This window comes from Phoca vitulina, unplaced genomic scaffold (assembly GCF_004348235.1).
Source record: "Phoca vitulina isolate PV1807 unplaced genomic scaffold, GSC_HSeal_1.0 scaffold18, whole genome shotgun sequence".
In the NCBI taxonomy this organism is placed as follows: Eukaryota; Metazoa; Chordata; class Mammalia; order Carnivora; family Phocidae; genus Phoca; species Phoca vitulina.
Window position 1 is genome coordinate 26,355,227 of NW_022589721.1, and position 27,709 is coordinate 26,382,935.

Below are 27,709 nucleotides of genomic sequence, written 5' to 3' on the forward strand. Positions count from 1 at the left end.
TGGAATTTACTGCCTACATGTCCGTGTGCTCCAAAAGACTGGGAGAAACTAATAGGCAGGAATGTTCTCTTTTTTATCTTTGCAGCCCCAGTGTCCAGCCATGGTTAGAGTTGGATAAATGTTTGTTGAATTGAATTGACCATCCTGGGGTACTAATGCAGCCTCTTCCCATCTCTAGCATCAAGACACATTGGGGAACTCAGAGGCCACCGGTTTCGGAAGCCTTAGGTGCCAGGTGACAGTGAGGAGCGAGGACTCTCTGGCTGTGTATCTGAAAAAGGGTAGGTTGGTCGAGCTGGATGGCTTGGGGCCTCAGTGGCTTAACTTGACTGGTGTTGGAGCTGCTTCCTAGCAGGGCACGTTTAAGGAGGGGCCACACTGCCCCCAGCCTGAGGGATGGGGGGCTCCTTCTGCAGGTGACGAACGAAGTGGCAGAGCAGACACAGGGGCTTCAGGCAGAGCCCAGCTGAGGGCAGACTGTGTGCCCTGTGCAACCCCCCAGAGGAGGCTGCCTGTGAGCGGGGAGCATCCCCAGCCGGGGCAAGGGCTCTGAGCCCCCAGCAGCTGCCCCTCCTGGGCCTTCCCACTCGTGAAGCTTCACACTCCCCTCCCTTTGGTCTCCACCCACCCTGACAGTTACCAGACCTTCTCACAATGGTCCAAACCTCCAAGCACCCCCCTCCCCACCAACCCTGCTCAGGGCCTCCTGCATAATATACTGCCCTGTGCATGTCTATTACTTGCGGGGCTTGTGAAAATGCAGAAGCTGAGTCAATACATCGGGGTTGGGCCAGATTCTGCCTTTCAGATAACCTCTCGGGGAAGCCAAAGCTACTGGCCCAAGGGCCACGCTTTGAGTAACAAGGGTGGATCATATCCCACAGTTTAAAGCTCACTTCCCCAAACAGCCTTCATCCACCCTCACAGAAATTCTCGGAGGAAGGCAAGAAAGGGTTCAAGGAAACTGAGGCTCAGAGAGATTAGAAGAGTTTCACAGGGTCATACTCTTAATAAATTGGGGAGGTGGGTTTGACCCTAAGTGAGTCTGAATTCCCCTGCACAGCTTCACAGAGCAGGGACAGGGAAGCGTGTCCTCGTCTGCCCTGGCCTGCTCACCTCCTGCCTTCTCTCCATCAGGCCCAAGAGAAGGGCCAGCAGCGCAGGGTGCGCGAGCCCTGGGCCTCGTCTAGGCTCCCCGTGAGCTGGGACCCTTCTCTGGTCGTGGCTCTCCGGGCCCTCCTTCCCTCGGTTCAGGGTGAGGGTGCTGGAGCCGGCCTGCTTGCACTGGCCCCGCTCTGCCGCACACTGGCTTTGGCCAAGGTCCTTGATGTTCTCTGGGCTTCCATTTCGTCACCAGTAAAATCAGAGTCACAAGTGAACTGAGGAGATTGGGAGGTTTGGAGTGAGGTTACCTGTGCTTTTAGAGCAGTGCACGGCATCAGGTAAATGGCAAGGGCAGGAGACTTCTAAGACGGTTTTCCTTCGGTGGACACATTTCCTGATGGTCCGAGGTAAGGCCGTGGACCAGATGGTAGCCCAGCAGGCTGGACCGAGGGCCTGAGGGTTCGCATGGACGGTCCGTAGCTCAGGTGGCCTGGCTCCCAGCAGCTTGAGATGGCAGCGAAGAGCTGGCAGCACGTAGAGAGGGCTCCATGGCCCAGGCACCGAGCCTCAGGGGCGGTCGGCAGCCCACGGCAGAGACAAGCGCCCATGGGTTTTTGTCTCTGGCCTTTCCTTCACCTCAGGCCTCCATCCTGTCTGAGGGCAGGGCTCCCCTGGGAGCGTCCAGCAGAGCTGGGATTTCTCTCATCTGTGGCCAGGGGAATTAGAATTCCTGCCCCAGTGTTTATTCCAATTATTATTATTATTATTTTATCCATTTAAAAATAATAACAGAGCATGAGATTTTTGTTTTTCTAAAAAGGAAAACCAAAATCAAACAAGTAACCACTCCCCCAAATGTTCTTTAAAACCAATCCTTGGCCTTTTATCACATTTTTTAAAAAAGGCAACTCCATTTCCTTAGAAGTGTTTTTTCTTATTTGTTCTCATCTCCTGAAAGTTTATACTTTGGGGAAGATTGCAAGGGAAATTGAGAAGCTCCCTTTCTGCCAAACTAAATCAATGCAGAACTGTTTTTTGTTTTGCTTTTTGCTTTTTTTGTTTTGTTTTGCTTTTTTTTTTTTTAAGCAGAAAATGCACATACACAGCTATTCTGTAGCCTAAGATAGCAAGCAGAGAAGGGAGGTTCAGACTCCTGCCTCCCCACCTCCTAGCACCATCTCTGCTCAGGAAACCACTTCTTTAGTTTACATGCTCTAAGGTAGGGATCAAACGTCACCGGTGCGGAGGACTAGATGCAGTGTCTGAAGGCCTCCCGTGTCAGTGGCATGTGGTAGAAGTAGGCAGGCACATGCATTCACAACCTGACCTTAAGTGACCTGGAAGACAGGATGCCTTGATCCATCTTCTACGTCCATCCTGTCTACACCCACTTAAAATCTGTGGCCTGGAACATGGACGAGTAGCCATGTGATTTTTCAGACTCAAAGGAAGATAGTGCTGGAAGGTTCCTTCCCGATTGCCTAGCCCAACCCCCTCGTTTCACAGATGAGGTCTAGAAAGAGGAAGCATCTTGCCGCTCCATCAGGGTGGAACCGGGGACTTCAGGGCACAACCTCGCCCAGCTCTGCAATGTCCCCCAGACTGGCTCCATTATCTAGGACTTGACCATTGTGTGGATCTGCTCAGCATCGGCACTTCTCATAACTATTTACTGAGTACCTGCCACGTGACACGCACTTCGGCAGGCACTGTGGATGCAGCTGTGAACAAAACAGACAGAATCACCAACTGGTAAAGGAATTGATCCAGCAATAAGATCACTTCCGAGGGTTATAAGTGCTTTGATGAAGATGAAACAGGACCATGGGATAAAGACGGACATGGGCTTCCTGGAACAGTCAGGTTCATGGAGACAGGAAGTAGAACAGTGGTTATGAGGGGTGGCTGGGGGGAGGGGATGGGCAGCTAGTGTTTGATGGGTGCAGAGGTTCATTTCAGGATGAAGCAAAAGTTCTGGAGTTGGATGGTGGGGATGGCCACACAGCAATGCGAACGTACTGAATGCCATTGAACTATCCACATACAATGGTTAAAATGGTAAATTTTATGTTACATATATTTTATCACAATTTAAAAAGGAAAAGAAAGATGAACATTCATTATGGAAGGTGGGTCAGGGAGGGAGCTTCAGAGGAGGGGACGTTGGAACTGAGACCGAAGGAAGAGGAGGATCCTGCCACCAGACATCAGGGCAGGAGGTCCTCCATGCCGGGCAATGTGGAGGATGCCAGGGGCTGCCGAGAGAGAGCCCTATAGTCCAGGGCTGTCCCGTGGAACTTTCTGCAGTGATGGGAATGTTCTATGAACCTTTGCTGTCCAAAATGATACCCAGGGGCCACCCGTGGCCACCAGCACTTAGAGTGTGGCTACTGCAACATGAACTTCGGTGAACCGAGACAGATATTGAAACAGACACATATGGCCATGACCACAGTGCTGGCCAGCAGGGAATGGCTCTGGGGAATCTCAAGCTGGTGGGGGAAGCAGACACTGACTCAAGTAGCTTAAAGACAGGGTGAAGGATGATAGACCCTTGAGATCTAGGGAGAGAGAAATGAATTCAACTGGAAAAATCGGGGAGATGGACCCTTGAAGTTACACTGGGTTTTGGTGAAGGATGGGCTGGGGCCTTGCAGGCATAGTCAGTGACAGGACAGTCAGGCTGAAAGGGTGGAGGGAGCCAATGCTAGGAGGAAAAGATACAGCTTTCTGGAGACCTGCACAATATCTGCTGAGCATCAGCTAAGTGCCAGGCTCATTGCTCAGCCTTTTAATGTATGGTCTAGCTTTTCATCTACTCAACGTCCATGAGGATCACATACTATCGTCCGCATTGAACGGATGGAGAAGTTGAGGCTCTGAGATGCTGTAAGGATTTGCACTCCAGTGTGTCTCATTCTGCAGGCCGTCCTCTTGGGTCCCACACTGTGAGCCTCTCCACGACTTCCAGGTGCATGAGTCGGTTAAACCCTAGTGAACAGCTGGGTCGAGGGGAGGTCAGGGTGGTGAAGGGCACAGACTCCACATCCCTCCTGCCACCCACCAGCTGTGTCAACCTAGGCATGACCGTTCATTCTCTTTCCTCACATGGGAAACGGCCATAATAATAGGATAGACATTTTGGCTATAGATCTATATATATATCTCCCTGGAAAAATCTTCCCTTTGCAAAATGATGCTCTAAAAATAACAGGGCTTATGGGAAAACTAGAGTTAGGGACAGGCGAAACCCAAACCTCACCATTTTTAGCCAGAGGACTGACAACAGCGATCACAATCCTATTTAAGATGCTAGCAGAATTTTTAAAAAGGACATAATGAATCCATCACAAAGAAATGTTATAGTAACTTGTAAAAGAGTCACAGAGCTTGATGTAGGAGGGTGTTGGGAAGGGGGGAGTCAGCTGAGTTAGGCAGGGGAAAATTGCAGTTGTCACTTTGAAGACAGAGAAGGTAGACAGTCTGGGGCCAGGGGAAGAACATGGGCCGATGAGCACTGTGTACAGTTGCGAGTTTCTTGCAGCTTGCCGCCCTCTGCTGTGTTTGTGTGTGCTCCATTCACCTGTTGTTTGATGGCACAAGGCAGTGACGTGCTGGGAAAACCATACATCAACCGATGTGGCTTCAGTTTGAACCACAGAAATGCACACGGTAGCAGAGCGGGCTGAACCTAACTCACATGGCGGTGAAAACAAATTGAGGTCAAGTAGGCAAAGCACGTGTCACTGTGTCTGTGTATACAGTTAGAGCTCAATAAATGTTTGCTGGCAATAATAAAAATAATAATAAATATCACCTCGCCACACACCCCCCTTTAGTCCATCAGAGGTGTGGTGGGCGTCTGTCCAGGTCTGCTGGTTTGGGGCCAGGACCCTCGGGAGCTCCATGCTCTCCATGCACGGGCAATCCAGAAGTTTCATGGTGTAGAGAGTATCTCATCTTGGACTTCACACTGCCCCTAGCCCAATCAGAGTGTCCACTGTCATATGACCAGTAAACTGTGGTCAACTCTGAAAGGTTTTCAGATCTTTAAAAACAATTTTCTGCCTTTTCCCCCAGGCCAAGAGTTCACCACAACGAGTCAGAAGAGCTTCGAGCAAACGGGTTTCCAAAACACGCTCTCCGGAATGTACCGGCCCGTTGTGTTCCCAGCCTCAGGAGCCGATCTGACGGGGGCTCATCTCTTCTGTCTTCGGGCATGTGACCATGATTCGTGCTGTGACGGCTTCATCCTCGCCCAGGTCCAAGGAGGTAATTGATGTGACGGTGAGGACCAGGGCCCTCCAGTCCCAGGACCCGTGGTCCGACTAAGGAACTAGCAGGGTCGCCGAAGCCAGGATATGCAATGTGGGGACGGTGTGGGGAGGTGCGGGCGCGAGATAACCACTTAGCTTATGCAGCCCTGCAGGTGCTTTTTATTCTAAGAATAATTGGGAAGCTACTGAAAGTTTTAAGTGAAGGAATGACATGATCAGGTTTGAATTTTGAAGCTTTGGCTTGAGGTTGCAGAAGGTAATGGGTGGGGAGTTGGAGCAGATGTGGGGTTCAGTTAAGAGCTACCTCTGCAGTCCTGGTGAGGGGGGGTGGCAGGGGCTGGGGTGATAGCGGTGGAGATGGAGAAAAAGGGTCAGATTCAAGGTATCCTTAGCAGGCAAAACCAGAGGACCAAAGAAGGGAAACGTGTCAAAGACCTTTCTTGATGATCCAGCTTGTTCACCTGGTTTGATAGCTTGTTTGTGTGGTGAATAATGGAAGATATCAGATGTCAGGTTTGCTGCTGGGAAAGGGGGATTTGGGAAGGTCATGAGCCCATTTACAGTGTGCCAAGTTTGCAATGCCTTTAAGACATTCACAAGATGCGGACTAAGCTTTTGGGTACAAAGATCCAAAGCTCAGAGTGGGAGTCCAGGTGGCAGATAGAGATGCATGGATTCCTAGCATTGAGGTGGTATCAGAGTTGAGGGTCTGGGTGGGATTTCCTAGGAAGAGGGTACAGGGTAAAAAGGTAGAGGGGGAGGGGGTAATCCCTAGTGAACACCTACATAATGGGGAGGACCTTCAAAGATGGAGAATTAGAGTCCAGACATCCAGGAGGAGTCCCAGGAGGGTGTACATCGTGGAAACCGTGGTGGAGGGGGTGGGAAGATAAAGGAAGATTGTCCACAGATTTGAATGCTGCTGAGAGTTCAAACAAGGTGTTTACTGAAAATGCTGAGGTTAGCTCACATTTGTCTGTGGGGCTGGATGAGAGCCTGCTATTGGAGGGGAAGGGCAGGAGCACGGACTGGACTGAGTTGAATTCTAAAATCCCTTTTAGGTTTAATGCTCTGTGATTATATGATGTGCATTCGTGTTAGTGTTTAGATAAGCAAAAGTATATATATATAGAGAGATAGATATCATACACACACACACGCACACACACGCATATCCATATAAATACATGCATGTATGTGAAACATTGCAGATCAAATCCGCAATGCCTTCTGCCTTCTTCTCTGAGGACACGATGATTTCTCCAAATTCTCTCACCAAACCATATGGTTTTTCAAGTTGGAAGGTTGTTTTCCTTAGAATCATATATGGAAGAATTAGTTTGTTCCATGGAACAGTAAGCCCACAAAATCCTTGTTTCCATGACATTTCTGGCTTGCAGCTCACTTGCTTTTCCCTCCAAGTGGAACCTGTGATCCCTGAATTGTGTTGAGCTGAATGGCCCCCTTACCACGCCACAAGTTAAGCTCTCTTGGAGACGCACATAAAACACCGGGCGGCAGATGTGTTCCCCAGGCTTGTCTGATGGGCAGATCTGGAGCTTTGAATCAGAAAGCTTTGGCCAGATCTGCTGAATTGACCAGGGACAGAGTCCCTCTCCGTCCTTTTATCCCGGTCTGGAAAGTCATTTAACTTTCTGATAGATTCCCCTCCCTGCTTCTGCCTCCTCCAACCTCCACTTCCTAAGTGGCTTTGTTTCCACTGATTATTGAGGACAATTCACGAGGCTCCCATACCTACATTTCAGTGGGGTTCCAAGGGACTCAGGCGACCCTGCAGTTCCCAGGAGTGTAATGGAAGCTGGCAGGACGGGATCCGCAAAGTGACTTCGAATCTCTAGCTGGCACCCGTCTCTCAGATACACAGAGTTCTCGTTGCCTCTTTAGCATGAAAGAACAAAGCTACATGGGTTTCTCTTCCAAAGTCTGAGAGCAGAAGGAAAAATACACCCGCCTCTTATTTAATTCCATGATGCTGTTTCCTGCCTTGGGAGAGGGCAGCCACGGGGCGCAGACTTGCTCTGGGCTCTCAGCGGGCTCTTATGCACCCTGCTACCCTGGTCCTGAGAGGCTCAGCCTGTGGGCCCCCCTCAGGCCCTCGCTGCCTGCTGGCCATTCCTCCGGTTTCAGCTGGGAAAACCTTTCTCCTCTTCTGTGCCTCTGCTTCCTCATCTATGAAATGAAGTGGTCTAATCAGGTCAGGGATTCTAGAATCCAGCTGTGCACCAGAATCATCTGTGGTGCTGTTGACAAATGCCAATTCCCGAATGTCACCACCTCCCACCCCTATGACCTATCAAGTCAGAAACTCTGTGGTTCGTGCTGAGGAACGAACATTTTCAAAGCTCTCCCTGTGTTGTTGATAGAATCAGTCCGAGGCCCTGGTTTGAGAACCAGCAGTCAGAGGACCTGTAAGGTGATTTTTTACACAGAGATGCTGCTGCTGATTTCTTATCACCTGCAGGTTAAAAGTGGCCAGTGGGAGGGAGAAGGACAAGACGTCAGATTCATAAGCCAGACATCTGAGTCATCTACTTTGGGGAAATTTTGGTGAGGGATGAGTTTGAAACTCTCATCTGGATTTGGGCATAAATTAGGATAAGGAAGGGAATAGGGTTATGGGGTGACAGATTTCCTCTTTTTTTCGGGAGAATCTGAACAACCATACTACCTAATGGGATTACTTATAGAAATGACATATAAATTATCTAATTTCTATATCTCAGTAAATTTGGGCAATTAACTTATATGAGACTCGGTTTCCTCACAAGTAAAACGGAAATAATAATGTCGGTAAGAATTAAGGGGATTAACATATTTAAAGCACTTACCACCATAGTGACTGGCACAGTACAGACATCTGAACCATTTGAGATGCCTACCTTACCTCACTAAAACCGCTGTCGTTCTGCATGGAGCACTGGGTGTTATACGCAAACAATGGATCATGGATCACTACATCAAAAACTAATGATATATTGTACGGTGACTAACATAACATAAAAAAAAAAAAACCCACTGTCAAATGCACTTAGCTCGGGATAGGTCTTCCTGAACCTAAATAAAGTTGTAACTTCATTGAAGCATTTTAAAAATTAGGACACATATTCAAAATTAAGATATATAAGGGCACCTGGGTGGCTCAGTGGGTTAAGCCACCAACTCTTGGTTTTGGCTCAGGTCATGATCTCAGGGTCCTGAGATCGAGTCCCACGACAGGCTCTGCGCTGAGCGGGAGTCTGCTGGAGATTCTATCCCTCCCCCTCTGCCCCCTCCTCCCTGAGCTCGCTTGCTCACTCTCTCAAATAAATAAATCTTTTTAAAAAATCAGGCTCTATAAAAAATTAGTCTAATAAAAAATTAGACAAATAGTCTAGTGCCTCCCCTGGTTATAGATTTCTCTCTGCATATCCCAGACATGGGGGGCACACGGCCTATGCTTGAATGCATCCAGAGACAAGGAGTTCACTTCCTAATAGGCAAGTGCTATTGGTGCATGGTTTTTCCTAGTTCCTTACTTGGAATCTGAGTACTCCTTTCTCAGTCCCTTCAAAGTTGACATGTTCGTGCACATGTGTGTGTGTGTGTGTGTGTGTGTGTGTATGTGTGTGTGAGAGAGAGAGAGAGAGAGAGAAAGAGAGAGAAAGAGAAGAGAGACAGAAGCTTCTGTTTATTTGCTTGAAGCCTCAAAAAGATCACTCTGTGGGATAGGGGGTAGAGAATGAGGACAGAGGACTCTGACACTAAGACCCCCAGTGGTATTGAAGACATCGTTGCTACTGACCCATGAAGAAGGGTTCTAATGGAGGAGGAAAGGTTCAGCAGGGCCGGCATGGGGGTGGCCCTCCCTTTGGGAATTTGCCACTATGACAAGTTCAGAACTATCAGGGAAGAGGAACACAATTGAAAACCAGGCTGCTGAGTTCCAGTGTCCATCCCTGTGTGCTCCGAAGGCATCATTACCTGTCCCCATCCTCCAAGCCTCTCAGGGCACAGACGTGAGTCCCTAAAAGGGCCCTCCTTGTTCTTCATCACATCAACCTCTCCTCTCTCTCATGACTCTGCAGGTCCCATCATCTGTGGGTTGCTGAGCTCCCCTGATGTCCTGCTTTGCAATGTCAAGGACTGGAGGGACCCCGCTAAAGCCCAGGCTAATGCCACATGTCCTGGTGTGACGTACGACCGGGGGAGCCGCCAGGTGACATTGCGTCTGGGAGGCCAGGAGTTCCAGAGTAAGTCTCTGCCTTCTGCCTGACTTCTTTCAAAATGCATTTTCCTCACCACAAGGTCTGCCATTCCTCTCCTAGGAGCCCTCTCTGTACCCTAAGAGAGTTACAATTCTGAAAAGAAATGGTACCAAAGATGTACATAAAACCCAACCAGAGCATCTCAGCAGCTCTGCCAAGGCTGCCGGTTGGCTGGAGGGAGGCCGGCTCAGCTGGGCAGCATCGCTGTGGCAGGTGGTCCCAACTACACAGCCCCTGCTGATTACAGGCAGTAGAAGGGGCTCTGCGCCCCACCGCGTGGGCTCCGTTGACAGAAATAACCATTCAGCTTGCTCCATCCTCCTCTTTCAGAAGTTCTTCCAGCACTTTCCACAAACTTATAAGCATTAAATCTAGAAGTGACTCTGAGATCATCTGCCCACCCCCTCATTTTACAGGGATGGGCATTAGCGTCTGAGACCCCATGGTGAGCAGTCAGATCTCCTCTCTGCCTACCCCCGCCCTGTCCCCTCAGCAGGTCTCCATCAGGGAAGACCTCTGAGCTGAGGACTGACCACACTGGCACGACTCCTTGTGGTCAGGACTGGTGGGCTCAGGATCCCCAGAAGCTCATTAGAAATACGGATTCTCGGGTCCCACCCCAGACCCGCAGGGTGGCCCCAGGAATCTGTTTGAACAAGCTGTCTGGAGAATGCTATGCCTGCTGAGTTTGAGAAGTTTGAGAAGCACTGACTAGGTGACCTGGCAGTTTCCTTCCAACCTGAACAGTCAGAGTTTATGGTGAGAACCGGACTCGGGATCACTCACTCCCGGTTCCTCTGTGAGGCTGGCCGAAGCCCAGCTTCATCCTGCCTCCTCTCTGTTTTTCTGCCAGCACGGGGTTCCACCCCACCCTCTGCGCTGGGAGGGCTGAAAGCAGGGCAGGTGTCAGCCAGACAGGGCAGGGAAGGGGACTAAGGGGGGAAAGGGTGTCAAAGAGCCCTTGGAGGCTTCCTGTCTTTAGGAGACGTTGGTCCTTCAAGAGTTGGCATCCACTATCTCCTGCCTCTAGAAGTTTGCAAGACCTACTTCTCAGTGTAGGCAGTGTAGGCAGCTCTCGGCCATCAGAACCCCGGGGCTCACCCACATACCCCCAACATAGTGCCTGGAGGGAGAGGAACTGCTTTCAATTCTCCCCATTTTACAGCTGAAGAAACCGAGGTACACTGAAAATGAAGTCTTGTTAAGGGCTCCGAGCTTCCAAGGAGAAGGACTGGGACCCGAAAGCAGGCAATATGGCTCCAGAGCTGATATTCTTACCCGCTCCTCTCTACAGGCACTTACAGATAATACGTCTGTTTGAGAGGAACTCTGTAGGGGGCCTGACACATAGTATTAATGTTAGATAATATTATTATCATATTTTGACTTTGTCATTATCTTTTGTTTTTTTAAGAACTGGACCCGTGTCTTAATAATTTCTGGATTCACACCATCCAGCCTAAAACCTGGCATAGAGAATATATATAATATCTATGGAATGAATATTTACCAAAGCCTGGACAAAAAATATTGCCTAATTAGGTGGAATTCCATGAGGCTTAGTGTTTTTTGGGGGTAAATAAAATCAAATCGCTTATTTACATGTTGGATAGTAAACATATGGTATCCATTATTCTGAGAGGTAGCCCCGGGTAAAAACAAGCATTTGCAGAAAGATGTATGATATATTCATGGGCAATAAATCCAGAGTGAATTGCTTCACATGGAGCATGTGCTTGGTATGTGCCCAAAAATAAAGAATGTGTCCTTGCCTGGCCTCCCTGAGAAGGAGTGATTACCAAATGACTTTTGAAGTTTTGGGTTGTTTTTCTTCCAATGCCCTGTGTATATGTGTATATTTTAGGGTATGGACAAAGCTTTAAGAAAGGTACCCTTTGATGGGGATTTCAGGCACTCTGAAGTATATCCGTGGTGTTCCAAATTGGGGGTTGCCTTATACACAGACTGACCAGGAGGCCCTTTCCAACTGGGAACAATAGGGCACAAATGTTCTCTGCCACAGTAATAGGTCACTCTTCAAGTACAATGAGTCCCTGGGAAAAGAAATGTGGTTTAAATTCTTACTAAAATGTGAATAGCCGATAGACTCCCTTTTCTAACAATAGATATTTATAGAGGGAAAGAGGAGTGAGGATCCCATGGATCTAGACAGCCGCAGGGAGGCCACAAAATGGATCGAAAGCACATGGGAAGGATCTAAGGACAATAATGATGAACTCTGTCTGTCACAGCCTCTGCCTTCCCATTTAGCCATTGATTAGATGCTCATTAAAATACGGACTCTGGAATCAGACCCCAGAATTCAAATTCCAGTGTGAATGCTTACTCCTTGTATGAACTTTCTGGGCCTTGGCCTTCCCAGTTATAAAATGTAGATAATGATGACTTTGGATCCTTGGGAGGTTGGAAGGATTGAAGGAGGAATATGTGGTGAAACATTGGGAGTGATGCCGGGAGCAAGGTGGGGACTCCGTAGATGCTAGAGATTATGGAGCAGTGGCCTGCATTGAAAATCCTGGAGATGATTTCTTCTTTTCTCCTCCAGCTCTGTGGCCTTGCTCAAAGCACTTCACCTCTTTGAGCCTCAGGGTCTCCATCTGTAAAATGGGGGCACACTTTTTTACATATTAGAGAATGAAGTGCTAACATGCTCTATGGGCTGTAGTTTAAGGCATGGTTTCTGAACCTCAAGTCCCTGATCCCCTGACAGCACATCCCACAGAGGCACCCTATAGGACTTCTAGTCTGGACATCCCCTTTCATTGATCAGCTCACCGGCACTCTGAGAGTCTGGTCCAACAGGTGGCCTGGCTAATGGAGAATTAGCATTTATGTACAAAGTGTAAGTGAATTGATTCCCATTTGTAAGTAATTGCAACTCAACAGAATACACTAAATTCAAACAGGAAGCACATCAGTATCCATTTTGCATTTTACAAAACACTTTCACCCCCTTGGGCTCACCGATCCTTTTGATACTTAAGTGAGGCAGCTGGTTACATCACAGTTTTACCCAGGAGAGTGCAGTTCCAAGCTGTGATGTGTCATACTTAAAGAAACTGTCTTTGCATGAAGTGCAATAGCTGGGACCTAAACCTTAGGCTTTGGAGACCAGGACTGTCAATTGAAGCTCTCCCCCACCTCACCCCGTGGTGCCACTTGCTTGTATAACTTGTGTTGTCCCAGCCAATTAAGGAGTCCAGTAATGGACATTCCTCTGGGCTCACTTTGCTCCAGACATTGGGTCATTAATGTCAGCGACTTACACGTTCTACTTCAAGGATTTTCAAGGGCTGTGGGGAGAAGGGGACAAAAGGCCCTGGGAAAGCGGGAAGGTCAGGGGTGAGTTGCGGAGGTGGTCTGGGTGGGCATGAACAGCCTTAGAGGAGGGAGTTGTTGGGCTCACTTGTCCGTCACTTGTCCTGAGAGCTTGCTGAGTGTGGGCGCCAGGCCAAGAACTGAGGTACAGACAGGGAGAAGTGGTCTCTGTGTTGGAAGGAGCTCGAAGGTTAGCTGGGGTGACAGGAAGATTATTGACGTACAGTGGGCCCTGTTTGCCCATCTTAGTGGACTGACGAAGGTTCACAGAACTCAGAATTCTCTTTTTGTGCATTTTTCCTTGTTTGTTAAGCCAACCAAATATCAGTTCAACAAAAAAATACACCCACAAACAAACAACCCTACAAATCCCCCAGGGGCCATTTTATCCCATACAAAGACCCAGGGCTTTTCTTGGTTGTGAGGTTTCTCTTTCCCATCATCAGATTTCTGTTTAAATATTACTCTCAAGAGAGGAATCCACCCAGAGTCTGCGTCTCCCAAATTGCCAATGGGCATCTCTGGATGTTTCAACTATTTGGTGCTGGCTGGATCCGTCTTTCCATTTCTAAGGGAAAAGGCTTAGAAAGCTCTGGAACTGCTTATGTCTTCTTTCTCACAATGTCTTGAAGTGCAAATGAATGAAAAATAGGCAGATTAAATGTCCCTTACTGCCCATAGGGACTTAACATTTGACAGGAAAAACAGGCCTTGGTGGAACACTCCTGGGTTTATTCTGAATCCCAAAGGCTTCATGCTTCAGGCAATGGTGAGGCTCAGGCTGATGGCTGGCGTCCTCTTCATAGGAGTCTGTTTTGTATCAATGCTTGCCATCGTCTTGGGGTGCTGGGAGCTAGGTGGAGAAACTTACAATGCCTCTGGGATGCTCACTGTCTCCAAATGCATTTGGAGTAGACGTCTGATGGGCAGCTACAAATAGGATGACCCTATTATAGTTATTTATAATAGCTGTCATGTGCTTTGCACTAAGCAGAGCCTGAGACAAGGATTCAGGAATGCAGTTTATCAGGAAGGCAAGGAATAGAAGGTGGACTCTGGAACCCAGGCTTTCTAGTTTGGGATGCTGCCCACTCCCAGGCTGTAGATTCAAACTAACCATCCTAGACACAGCGCATGACCTCTGCAGAAGTGTCCTGAAGTAAGTTAAGACCACGCGACACCCACCAACCTTCAGGAATCAGGCTCCATGCCAAACCCCAAAACTTCTAAATGTGTATGTATTCCTGCTGCCTTGATTATGGAGAGTGAGGTAATGAGTCAGAGCATGGAGGCCTGTTTGGGTCACAGGGATGTTCTAACTCAGCTGTCATGGAAGGAATGGCACAAATGTCTGGATAGTCAAAACGTTTTACCTTAAAATATTGCTCAGCAGGGAAGAGGCAGAATCACGTTTGCTTCTGTTCTATGCGCCTCCTCACAATCGACAATGTTGAGCTGGGGAAGTTTTGGGGAACGGAGGGACGCTTTGGGGGTCTACATTAGGAAAGCTGATATGGTGGCCAGCCTTCCTGTGCTTGGGAAGGTAATGCTCTGTGTTTGCTTGGCGGGCCCTGAGTATCGTTGATTACTCTGTTTTCCTTATTCATTCCTCCTTGCACTCATTAATGTGCTGAACACCAGTTCTGCAGCAGGGATTATGTCAGCTGTTGGTGATATAAAGAGGAATAAGTCCCCATTCCTGAAGTCCGAAAGCTCTAGTACATTCAATGGACAGTTACAGTCAAGTATGAGATTAAAGACAGAGGTGCTTGTTGAGTGCGTTGTGCAAATCTAGAGGAAGGGCATAGAACCCAGCCAGAGGGTTCATGGGGGCCTTTTAGAAGGAGGTGGCGCGAGTGCTGATTCTTAAAGAATGAATAGAGAGGTTAACCAAGTGAAAGGGGATGAGAGTTCTCAAGTGCAGTGATGCAGAAGGCTGGAAGCATGCATTAGGTGGAAGTGGAAAGATGGGCCCCTTGGAGACAGCACGTAGCTGTTCACACTGCCAAGAACCAGATCCCAGGGAAGTGAATTCCGAAATGTGCAGTAACTATTGCAGGACTGGAGGGAGGATCGCCTTTGGGGAGGATACCCTGGTGCTGTGTGGCTGGGGAGGTGGGAGGGAGTCAAGGGAACCAGGGAAAGTCTGTGATGAGGCCTGAGCCAAGACGGAGGGTCCCGCGGCAGGGCCGGATTTGAGACCAGTTTGGGGAACAGCCTGGTTGGATGTAGAGGTTAATGCAGGGGAGGAGGATGGCTCTGAGAGAGTGGCCAGGAAGGAAAGGGTGCCCTTGACTGACTTGGAAAGTAGGAGGAGGTGAGTGTGGATGTAGAAATGGGGTGGGGGGTGGGAAAGACAAGAGAGAGGGCGATGCCATGCCCTTCACTCCCGTGGCCTCTGTGCACACCTATGGAGACCTGGCAATTGGATCAGTAGTTAAAACCCCCAGGGCATTATCACTTTGTCTGTGGTGATTTACAAGCATCTACACGTCAGTCTGTAGATGTTGGTCAGGTGGCTTTCTGGATCTACCAAGTGCTCAACTTTTTGTGTGCTGAATTTAACTGAATTCCACTGGATTGAATGGTGTTGAAATGAGCCAAAACCAAGGATGAGGTTAAGACTAACCATATTTTCCAGGCCAGAGCCACAGGGCTCTATTGCCTCAAGATGACAAAAAGTGAGTAAGAAGATCCCATTCTCACCACAGTTCAGTGCATTCTGGCCCCAAAATAGAGTGTGAGACCTGTGTGCACCTATGTGGAGCACCTGTTCTTCTCTGGGTGATGGAGGGCACCTATAATTGTCCTTGCCACTCAATGAAAAGCAGAACACATCTACCATACCACATCAAGATGTTCTGGACAACATGAGAGGCTCACCCACTCACCCAAGTCAGAAATAGGAACTGCTGAGTGATGAAGAAATCCTTGAGGGATTATTGCTCTTGAAAAGGGACAGCGACGGAGATGTGGACTAATACTTATTGAGGGTCCATGATCTAAATGCTCAGTAGTATCCCATGGTAAACTACTTTGTAAAGTGGTCCTCGGTTTCAGTCTTAGATTTGAGAGCAATAAAGTGCCCTAGAATTAAGATGTTGTTTCTCCTACTTCTACAGGATAAAAAAGAATCCTAATGCATAGCCTAAACTATTTGGAAAATTTTACTTTATTTATTTATTGTATTTACATCTATGTTACCAAAAGGATATCTATATCTATCTATCTATCTACATCTATCTATCTATCTATCTATCTATCTATCTATCTATCTATCCCTCCATCCTTTTGAAGAGTCAGTATACCAATTAGATTTGGGTGTAAAAATATTTAAGAAACAAATTCTCTAATTTCCCTTGGGGCAAGGTCCAAAGTCCCCTCGCCTGCCCTTCATCATAAGCAAATGTGATCAAGAAAGATGACAGAAGCAGAGCAGATTGAGCAGATGGCCCCCTGCTCTGTGTTGGTGTCAGAAAGTATATGGTGGGCTCCCCTGTAGGGTGTACAATGAGTTTTAAATTTTCAGAGATCCAACTCTAGATCTCCCAGATATCATAGGTTTCAATTTCCCCAAATTTTTACAAGTGGCATCCACCCTCTGAGGAGGGCAAGAAGAGAATAATGAGTAGGTTTTTTAAGGAAACGTGTAATCCCAACATTGGTCAGTGTGAGACGTTCTAGAATTGTTGTTTATTCCCATTTTAGAAGTAAAACCAAATGGAAGTGCAACTCAATATTTTTGGCTAACCCCCTGTCATAGAGCATGGTCATTCTTGTAAGGGGGGGGCTCATGACTTTAATAGCTACGTTTTCCAAATCTTTCACTGTTTAATTAAACCTTTTTAAACCTCCTTAAACACCTCTCTAAACGCAAGAAGCTTTACAGATGTTTGCCATTTTGGATGGACAGAATTCTAAAATATGTTATCCTCTCTTTAGCATGGTGATTAAGAGCATGGGATATAGAGCGAAGCAAGTGGGATTTGAATTCTGGCATTAGCCTCTCTGGATTTTGATCTGCACCTGGAAATTAGGGACAAAAACACCTACCTATGAGGTTTAAATGAAGCAATATCTGGAAGGTGTTCATCATAGTGTTGGGCCAATGGCAATGACTTAATAATAATCGACTATAATAATACATGGTTCTTGGGGCACCTGGGTGGCTCAGTTGGTTAAGTGTCTGCCTTCGGCCCAGGTCCTGATCCCAGGGTCCTGGGATCGAGCCCCGCATTGGGCTCCCTGCTCCGCGGGAAGCCTGCTTCTTCCTCTCCCACCCCTCCTGCTTGTGTTCCCTCTTTCGATGTGTCTCTCTCTGTCAAATAAATAAATAAAATCTTAAAAAATAATAATACATGGTTCTTAATGATAATTAACACAATGTGGTTACTTCTTGAGTTCTCAGGTTGTGAATCATGTGTTTCCTGCCATGTGTGGGGTCATTTGCCTCCAGAATCTGTGCTTTCTGAGCTCTTTTCCCAGCCTTTCATAGCGCAGGATCTTAGGGCTGCACAGAGGCGAGAGAGGCAAACACAACCATCAAGGCAAAGCTAGTCTCATCTGGATGATTCCGGAGAAGTGTAGTATGGCAGAAAGGAAAACTGAATAATATTAGTGATGAATCTAATAATGGCAGCTACCCATCATAGGGTGCTTACCAAATGTTGAGGGCTACAGAAGTCGGTTTACCCCATTCCCACCCTCACAATTACCGTCCCCATTTGCCCACGAAGCAAGAGTCTCAGAGGGCTTACTTGGACAATTAACACAGCACCCGAGTCTCTACGGGCTTGGTTCTCTTTCGGCCAATCCCCCGTTCCTTCAGTGACTCTCTCACGGTTTCCGGGCCCCTCCCCATGATAATCTCTTGGGTGCCCCACATGAGACACCCAGGGCCTGACCAGCTCTGGTTTTGTACCAGGGAACTGGAAGACAGCTCCATGATGCTCTCTTTTTGGGGCGTGCACCTTGATAGGAAACAGAGTTCTCAGGTCGGGAGGGGGCCCGTGTGGGAGAGGTGGGTCAGCGTGGCCGTGGTGGGCCCCCGTGAGAATAAGCACACTCAAGCTCATGAAAATAAACATCTGTCTTTGCAGTTCCAGCAGCCGTGGAAGGAACTCCAGACACCGTTACCAGCTTCCAGCAGGTTTATCTCTGGAAAGGTGAGCTGTGGGGCGGAGGGGGTGAGCGGGACACGGATTACACCAGACTTTCTGGCCCCACCTCTCATTCATGGGGGCACCCTGTTCCGTGGAGAGAAAACAGTAGAGATTTGCTTTCCAAATGAGTGCTCTGTGTGGCATAGAAGGGCCTGATTCTCATCAGATAAGATGCCAAACCCTAGAAGAAACATGAAAAGTGTAGAAGCCCCAGAAAGGAAGGGGGAAGGAAGCATGGCTTCCTGTGAGATCAGGTTTGCTGACCCCGAGCTGTCCTTGTTATGGGGAGGGAGCTCTGAGGCCGCTGCTGGCCAGGGAGACATTTCTCCAGGAGACTCGGTCACAGGGCTTGCTCCCCCTGAGGTCAGGGTGAGGGGACGTGTTCCCCCATGGTGGTGACATGTCCCCTGCTTAGAGGTAGTGCCCTTGTGTGTGCGTGGGGCAGGCTGGGGCTCCAGATAAAACCCACATTCAGCGTCTCCTTTCTGCTTTGTTTGTCCTCCTCTGAATTCGCTGAGCATTGACCAAGTGCCTACTCAGAGCGGGGACAGTGCAAGGCATTGGGGATGAGTCTGAGTAGGATGGGATGAGAGAGATGGGCAAGGCACAGCCTTCACCTGTAGGGAGTTCCAGCCTCAAGAGGCAGCAGGTGCAGCGGACCCATACAAGCCCTGGCCATGAGGCTAGTGGGAGGATGGGGACAGATCCCGCCCCACATCACTTCCCTCCTCTTCCCGGGATCCCTCCTCACCCTTGTTGGGTGCCCATAGAGACAGGACTGGTGGCCTGTTTCTGTGCCTGTGAAGGGAGATAGTGGGAAGGAGCACAGAGTGTGGGGTGGAGTCACTGGGTGTGATTTCTGGTTGCATTACTCACCGCCTTGCGGCCTCGTGCACATCAGTTATCCCAGCCCTGTCTCCTCACGGGCAGCATGACAATAAGAGCGCTTGCCCGCACACAGCTGCGTGAGCTCGGGCAAGGGGGCGCAGTGCCTAGTGCATCCTGGCTGCTAACTCACGCTGGTGGAGGCGAGGATGGATAGAGGGCATGAGGAAGAAGGAGGAAGAAAAGGAGGGACAGGAGAAAAAGAAAAGGAGGGTGCCCACCATATTCTCATTTTAAAGTGATTTAATGAGATTATACACTTCTTTTCTCATTTGGCCTCCTTATAAGGTAGCTATATAAGGGGATAGCATTTTATTCATTTTGCAGACAAGAACAGCCAGGCATGGAGAGGTTCGATGAAATGCCCCCTGGGTTCCTGGGGTGGGACCCAGACTCTGGCTCCAAGTTCATTGCTTCCTAGTTATCAAACATTTCTGACAAATAAGCTGCTAGCTGGCGAAGAATTAGGATATTTGCCGCCCTGAGCAGAAGCACCCAAAAGCTTGTCTGATGCCCTGTTCTCCCCATAGGCTCACTCTGTTTTCACAGAAGATAAGTTCCAACTTGGAGATTTTATTTAATTTTTTCAAATTCTAACTCATCTACTTTCCACCTGTATATTCTGGGATAAGTTACTTCATCTTTACACATCTCTGTTTTCTCAAGAGTAAATGACAATCTCACTCCCTACCTTCACAGGGCATTGTAAAGACCATATTTATGAACACATTTCGTTAGTTTTGCGATGAATCATTTCAATACCGAGGACAATAATGATTCTGTTAATGAGAGGTTGACTGATGTTTCATCAAAGGCCAAAGAGTATAGGTCTCTGCTACTGGATTTGTTCCAGATCCTGTCTTGGGCACCTGGATATGGACTGTGAGGATTTCCCACATTGCCATTTTGTTGACAAGAGGAGTACCTCCCTTTTCCCACCCAACAGAACAACAACAATCTTTTTTTTTTCCTTCCTAGATTCTGACATGGGGTCCCGGTCTGAGTCTCTGGGATGTAGAAGAGACATGGAACCCAGGCCAGACTCTCCAACGGAAACAGGTACCAACCCCAAACCTTTTTCTATACTTGGGTGCCTGGCTGTGGAGATAAGAGGGTGATGCCAAGCGTCTGATCCGAGCAGGGCCCCATTAGCATCCCTGCACGCTGCAGCCAGGGCCTTCCCTCTCAGCTCTTAACCCAGTTATTCACTTCACAATTGCGGACAGCTCCTCAGAGCTGGGAGACTGGCACAGAAAGTAAAGTGAAATCATGGCAGAATCATCATTGGTCCTGGAAAAGAAAACGACCATAACAACAAAACCCAGCAAGAACTGTTCAGGAGCAAGCTTCCACTGACTGTGGTCAGGGAGTGTAAACGAAATGTACAGATTCTGGAATTGTTTCGTGAATGAGATTTCTAGAGAGTCTTTTGAGAAAGGGTCATTTTACTCCATGGAGTAATCCATACATTATGGATGTATGTAATCCATACATTAATAGGGACAGAATGTATGTGCCGAGACACTCTATCCCTAGCATGTGCAACTGTGATTTCTTAGGTGGAGCTACAACTCAGTGTGGGAGCAGGGAGGAGGGGGGAGAGGGAGAGGAAGGAGGAGGAGGAGGAGGAAGAGCAGGGGAGGGTAGGGTAGGGTAGGGTTGGGTAGGGTGGAGTAGACAGGGGAAGGGAGAGGGGAGCACAGGGGAGGCAGCGTGGCACCATGGGAGGAACACCACATTGCAAAGCAGATAGATTAGGGCTTGAGCCACTTTTTTTTTGCTACTTACACTAACTGCACAGCTGTGGGTACTTTGCTCACCTTCTAAGAGCCTTGATTCATCATGTGTAGAATGTACCTCACTTTCCACTAATCCAATTATAGTACATGCTGGATAAAACACCTGGCACATTGCCTGGTACTTAACAGATGCCACCCAAATCGTAGCTTCTCATTCCCAGGGCTTCTGTCCAGCTCAAATGACATAAGGCACAAAACCCACCCCAAATGGGGCTCATCCCATAGTAGTTTGGCTGTCTGAGTTCATTCTGCATTCATAGAGTTGCAGGACCCGAGGGCTGTGCCCTGGTTTAGAGTACAGGTTCTCAGGCCAGGAGAACAGGCTCTAAACCCCAGCTCTGACCCCGTCTGCCTGTGCAACCCTGAGTCACCTTCCCTGAGCCTCAGTTTCTCCCTCAGTAAAGGAGAGAGAGAGAAAGAGCAGTCCCCATGAGCCGGGGCAATTGTGGGAATTAGAGTAGGGAATGCTGAAAATTACAGTGGCACCGAGCAGGTGCTCAAAAATGGGTGGCTGTTATTCTGTGGTGGCCGTGGTATTGGTGGTGATGATCCTAGCACTGAGCCTGGCTCATGGCAAGGCTTCTGTAAAGTTCTGTCCCCAGTCCTCTCTCTTCCTGCATTGCGTGTCAGTCAGCAGGTCCCTGTGTGGCATGGCAACTAGGGTCAGAGTACATACTCCTGTCCAGTGCTCTTCGCGGTGGTGTGTTCTGCACCTTCGGAGGTCTTCCCGTGGAAGTGTTAATTTTGCCAGCAGGGTGGTGGGAGTGGGTGGGTGGGCGCCTGCGCAGGAGGCTGCCCCTCCTTGCTCTCATAAGCAAGCACGTGGCTGGGTTCCTTCTGCACAATGACCTGGACCCTTACCTTTCTGATCTTTGCCCAAGCAAATTGGCAGCTTTGTTTTGCCTTGGGAGCCTCCTGAACATGTGGCTGGCGTTCAAGTTAATCTGCTGCCAGCCTTCATTTTTCTGCTGAAGCAAGGGTGAGTTCAACACTCACCTGGGAGGGGAGCAGAAGAGAGCAAGCCCCCTTCTTGAGCCTCCGGGTGGCAGGGCCTCCATCTGGTGCTTCATATGCATCATCTTGCAGAGGTTAGGGCAACTCTGCTGACTGGTGTCATTGTTCCCACTTTATCAGTGAGACGCACGAGGCCTCTAGTGCTTCAGTATCACCTGGTTAAGCGAGTCCAGCACTGACTAAGCAGCGCCAGGACTCAAGCTGTGGTCAGCTGCCTCCGAAGCCTGGGTTCTTCTAGAACACCAGCCATTCCCTGGCACAGTGTGGGCTCCAGAGCTGAGTCCTAGTGGCCCCGGCTGACGGAGCAGATGGGTTTTGTTTGATTGGCGGAGCACACTTCTTCTTTTTTTTTTTTTTTTTTTTTAACTGAGCCAATATTTTTTAACTTGGGAGATTTTATATAAAAATTGAGATTTCAAGCTTCTCTAGAGAAAAACAGAGGAAAAGCTTTGGCAAAACTAGCTTCAAATTTCTGCCTGGCAACCGTCCTCTGAGCTGAGTTGTGCTGCCCTTGCCATCAGGGACCAGCTCGCCCGTTGGCCCCAGTCCCTGCCTAGCACCAGGCACCCCTGCTGGCCTGCCTCCCCTGGGGCACTTGTGTTTGGGGCTCCCCCACCTTAGCAGGGCCGCGGGGTGGGGGGAGCAGAGAGCTCGTGGCAAGGTACAGGTGAATGACTTCTGTAAAATCCATCATTATACCCTGTGTCGGTCCACATCTACGGAACCATCACACGACTCTCACAGGAAGGACCCCCCCCCCCCGACTCCTCCCACCAGAAGGGGAGCTGGGCCCCCCCGCCCAAGACCTTGGAGGGAATCAGGGTGAATGGACCCAGCTCTGCTCGGTTTTCCCTTTCTTGGCTGATTACATTCCTGGGCTGAGGAAGATAACACCCCTGCAGGAGAGACCCCTTTGATCCACTCCTGTAAGGCTGGCTGGGCCCAGGCCCACTTTCCTGCCTTGTTTACCTGGCCTGTGCTCTTCAGTGTCCCCCAGAACGGCCTCCCGGTTCAGAGCACAGTGAGGATTGTCCCCTTTCTGCTCCAGGTCACTTCAATTAGCCTGAGTGTTTGAGACACACACAGGGAAGCCAGCAAGAACAGCCTCCTATCTGGCAAGGCCAGTATCGACCTCCTTGCGTTCAGGGGGAGGGCAAAGTTTGGAGAGAACAAGAGGAAGATGAAGTCTTCCTAATATGGCACGTAAACCAAACAAACTGAGTGGCTACGTGTTCGTTCTCTCATCCACCAGACAGACAGTTTTTGAGCACAAACACTGTGCCCTCAGACATTCGCAGACTAGCGAGAATCCCCAGTTGCCGGCCGCTGCGTGACAACATGGCAATGGCTCTAAGGGGCAGGTGTCAAGTGCAGTGAGGATGCAGGGCCGGAGGATGCTAGGTGCCCCAAAGGAGGCAGAAAGGCTTCGCAGAGGAGCCTGGAAGGATCTGCCAGCCATTTCCAGGGAACACTAGGGAGGTGTTCCAGGCAAGAGGAATGGCATGTGCAAAGTCTCCAAGGACAGAGTGGGATTGAAGGAACTTCAAGTTTGCCTTTAGGCCTCTTGTGTTCTTTCCTTTCCTTTCCTTTCCTTTCCTTTCCTTTCCTTTCCTTTCCTTTCCTTTCCTTTCCTTTCCTTTTCTTTTCTTTTTTCTTTTCTTTTCTTTTCTTTTCTTTTCTTTTCTTTTCTTTTCTTTTCTTTTCTTTTCTTTTCTTTCTTACTCTGCTGTCTTAACAGGTGATCTGTGCTTTCCTACCTTGTGCCAGGCATCATGAAGCACAGAGACAGGCATGCAAACTGTCCACTGGACAATCGTGTGAAGTGCAAGAACCCAAGGGGCTGGGGTGGTCCAGAGGAGGGGCAGCAACACGGTCTCTGGGGTCTCACCCAGGGCTATCTGGCCTTGGCAGATGTTAGTAAAGCTTTTATCTCCTTTGGCAGTTTCTGTTGGTGAAAAAGTTCAGTCTTCAGGTGCCTGCTCTCCAGAGCATGGAAAGTGGGCTCCTGAGAAGATGCTCAAGCCCAAGGCAGGTCCATGTGGCATGTAATGCTCTAGTCCCTCAGCACTGGTGAGCCTCTTTATAGAGCTACAGAACATCAGAGCCAGAGGGAACAGCATTGGCCTTGAAGTATAGGAGGACTAGGTAGGTGAGGAAGGGGGTGAGCATGGACAACAGTCCTGGGGCAGCAAGCAGTGTGGCAAGGCTTCGGGAGTGTAAGTTGAGGCAACTGGAAATAAAGCTTAAAATTCAGGTAGCTTGGACCAAGAAGAAAGCTTGGACTTCTGTCCTGTGGGCAGCAGGGCACCCAGAAAGAGCCTTCAGCCAGTGATCATGGCATATGAAGATACAAGGAGAGACTAAGGGATAGTCAAGTTGGAGCTTTCAGGTGGGGCAGAGCAGAGTTGAAAGTTGTCAGCACAGATGAAGGCTGCCATTTGGGAGAGAGATAGGACTTCTGGTGGCTTCAAAAGATAGGAGCAGCAGTGGTTCAAAGTGATGGATTTGGCCCCACAACTTCCTAATGGTGGAGTGGGGTGCTGTGGTCAGCCCAGACATGTCACGTAGGGCTCTGGGGGCATCGGCCAGATATCCTGTGGGAGAAAGTCCTGCCTTGAGTGAAAAGTTGAACCAAATGGCTCCCAAGGTTTCTTCCAAACTAAGATTCTAAGATTTTGCAACTCTATAATTTTTAGGACCTTTTGAAACCTTCTGAACCCTTCCTGCCTGGCTAGACTCCCGGCCCCATGGCCTTCAGACCTGCCCTGACTTCACACAGCCTAAAAACAAGTGTGTGCATGTGTGTCTGTGTGTGTGTGTGTGAGAGAGAGAGCCACACACACACAGTTGGGGGTAGGAGGTGGGGGACAGAGAGAGAGACTCATCGTAGAGATAAAGCAAAGGAAGTTGACTCTCTCCTTCTTCTTTAGATTTGACGACAGAACTTTTCTCCCCTGTGGACCTTAACCAGGTCATTGTCAATGAAAACCAATCCCTGCCCATCCAGCAGCAATGGCTTTTCAAACACTTGTTTTCACCTCAGCAGGCAAACCTGTGGTGCCTGTCTCGTAAGTATCCTCAGACCTCATCCTTCCTCTTCTAGATCCTCTGGTCAGGCAACACAGACCCAGGTTAACAATTCTTGATAAATAGATATGGTGAAACTCAATAGTATAACTCAGGGATCACTTCAGTATTGTACCATCAATAATACAGGAGAAAGATAAGACATAACCTATATCTTCAAGAAGCTTATAGTATAGATCATCTCTACTCTATTCCCAGAACCTATCATCCACTCATCCATCCATCCATCCATCCATCCATCCATCTATCAATCTATCCATACATTCATCCATCATGCATCCTTCCATCCATCCATCCATTCATCCATCATCCATCCATCCATCATCTACCCATCCATCCATCCATCCATCCATTCATCCACCCACCCATCCATCCATTTATCCATCATCCATCCATCCATCATCTACCCATCCATCCATCCATTCATCCATTCATCCATTCATCCACCCACCCATCCATCCATTTATCCATCATCCATCCATCCATCCATCCATCCAGCCTTTACCCAATAGGCATATGCTATGTTTAGCACATGCTATGTTCTAAACCTTGTGTTTGACCTTGGGGATGAGAAAACAAAAGAAGATGAATTAACTATGACCTCTCCCTGTGAGGGAGCTACCATATACCAGTGGAAAAGTCTGACATGGGAGTGGGAGCAGGGGAGATCATTCACAGAGTTCACAAAGTTTTTACAGTCCTGTGGCCTCTGGTCTGAAGATCCCAACTGCCCCTGAGATGGTCCTGGGTAGATCCAATGGAATTTTGCCTCTCTCCTCCTATATTTCTGTGTGTACAGCTCACTCTTCACCTTCTTAGACTTTGCCTTTATTCAGGGCCATATGGACTCGCTGTTTGATGCACAATCCTCTCCCCAGCTAGCAGAATCCCAGTATTTTTTTGGGGGGGGTGCTTCCAGATTTGGTATTCTTGACTATCCTGGGCCTCTGTCCTCCAAGGAGGAATCCCTACCAGGCATTTCTTCCCGGTAGGTCCTATGAAGGTTCCTTTCCTGCAGGCCTCCCAAGGACTAAAACCCATTGCTCTCTTGCCTGCAGGCTGTATCCAAGAGCCCTCTTTCTGTCAGCTGGTGGAGATAAAAGACAGTGCACCCTTGTATTTCACCTGCACCCTCTACCCAGAGGCCCAGGTGTGTGACGATGTCATGGAGTCCAATCCCAAGGGCTGCAGACTGATCCTACCCCACAGGCCAAAGACCCTGTTCCGGAAGAAAGGTGAGTGCTTGGTGGGATCTGCACAAACTGCATTTCCAGTGGGCTCCTGACTCTGTGGTTTTAGAAATATCCAGATTAGCTTATTCTTCTTTTTAAAATTAAAGTTACTCATGATCCTTGTAGCAATGTGAAACCATTTAGAAACACATGAAGCTGACGATAGAGAATAATCCTGTTCTGCACTCCCACTCCTTAATAAAAGCCACTGTTAATGCACTTATCAGTTAAAATTCCATTTGGCTCTATATTACAGAAAATACCAACAGTGGCTTTAACAAGATTGCAGTTGATTTGTTTCCTCAGAGGACATTAATGACACTGGTTTTTTTTGGGGGGGAGTGTCTTTTTCCCCTTGTGCAGCCTCCATTTCTTCCAAGATGTTATCATTCTTCATTTACTGTTCTATCTGTGCTGGATATTCTCAGATATCTGGTGACCCTTGATTTTACACTCAAATATAAGAAAAGTGTCCAGAAGCTGATTGGGAGACTTGGAGTATGTGGTGAGAGCTTGCTGACTTGGTGTTTCCCTGTAGGATAATCTAGTTCGGCCACCCTTTGTGGAGTCCCTTAGGTCATTATTTTTAGGTCCTTCCTGTGCAGGAATCTTATAATATCTGGCCCGGGGTCATGAACCTGGCTGTAATTGGTTTGGATGCCAAATAAGATTGGAAGATGAAAGTCTCAACCTTCATCATGTGGATGAACTCGAAAGAATCCCCTAGTTTCAGTGTATGACTCCCACCATCAACTCCACTTGGTACACCCAAGAGATCCTCTCTTTTTTGTCCTCTCCAGAGAATAAACCTTCCACCTTCTTCTATGGTGGGGAGAGGGCACTCGTCCACTATGCAAAAAAGAAGAAGCCATCTGGAGACCCCATTGCTTCTTAAAGAGATTTCCAGCCTATCCTGGTTTAGTCCACCTTCATCCCAATGATGCCAATACTTAAACTTTTAGGGATTCCAGAAGGTGGATAGGGTTGTTTCTTCTTCTTCCCACAGAAAAGTTGAGAATTCAGCTTTCTTAGGTCTACAAAGTCAACTTCTTACTCCTCTGTGTGCTTTCTAGATTCCAGAACTTCGTTGCTCCATACCTTCTTCTATTTTCTTTATCCTTGTGGGTGTGAGCCTTTACAAGATTCCCCTTACTGTTATTTTAGTGAGATTTGGGAGGAGAGCAGAAGTGTGTGAGTTTAATATGCCATCTTTAATTGGAAGCTCTCAATCTGATGTGTACACCCTTACCCTCATATTTTCATGGATACAACAAATTTCTCCCTAAATAATATAATTTCTTTCTTCCCCCTGTGTAGTTTTACTGAGAGATAAAGTGAAGAACTTCTACACTCGCTTGCCGTTCCAAACACTGACGGGGATTTCCATTAGAAACAAAGTGCCCATGTCTGAAAAATCCATTTCCAATGGGTAAGCTACATCCGTCCCTTCAAGTATTTATTATTAAGATTTTTCTACGTCCATAAAGACAGTGACTTAATCTAAGTTAAAGGCACACACCTAAAAAACTACAAACCCAAAGCAAA

General features: G+C 48.3%; 1 protein-coding gene across 1 annotated transcript in view; it reads left to right on the forward strand.

Annotated features, from left to right (window-relative positions):
* Window positions 1-27,709, forward strand: part of TG (thyroglobulin) — a 237,253-nt gene that overhangs the window by 60,342 nt on the left and 149,202 nt on the right. The window contains exons 25-32 of the mRNA XM_032415805.1: window positions 179-281; window positions 5,185-5,376; window positions 9,467-9,631; window positions 18,085-18,150; window positions 20,011-20,091; window positions 24,776-24,913; window positions 25,991-26,167; window positions 27,482-27,593. Coding sequence (XP_032271696.1) covers window positions 179-281; window positions 5,185-5,376; window positions 9,467-9,631; window positions 18,085-18,150; window positions 20,011-20,091; window positions 24,776-24,913; window positions 25,991-26,167; window positions 27,482-27,593 — 1,034 coding nt within the window. The remainder of the gene's footprint in view (window positions 1-178; window positions 282-5,184; window positions 5,377-9,466; window positions 9,632-18,084; window positions 18,151-20,010; window positions 20,092-24,775; window positions 24,914-25,990; window positions 26,168-27,481; window positions 27,594-27,709) is intronic.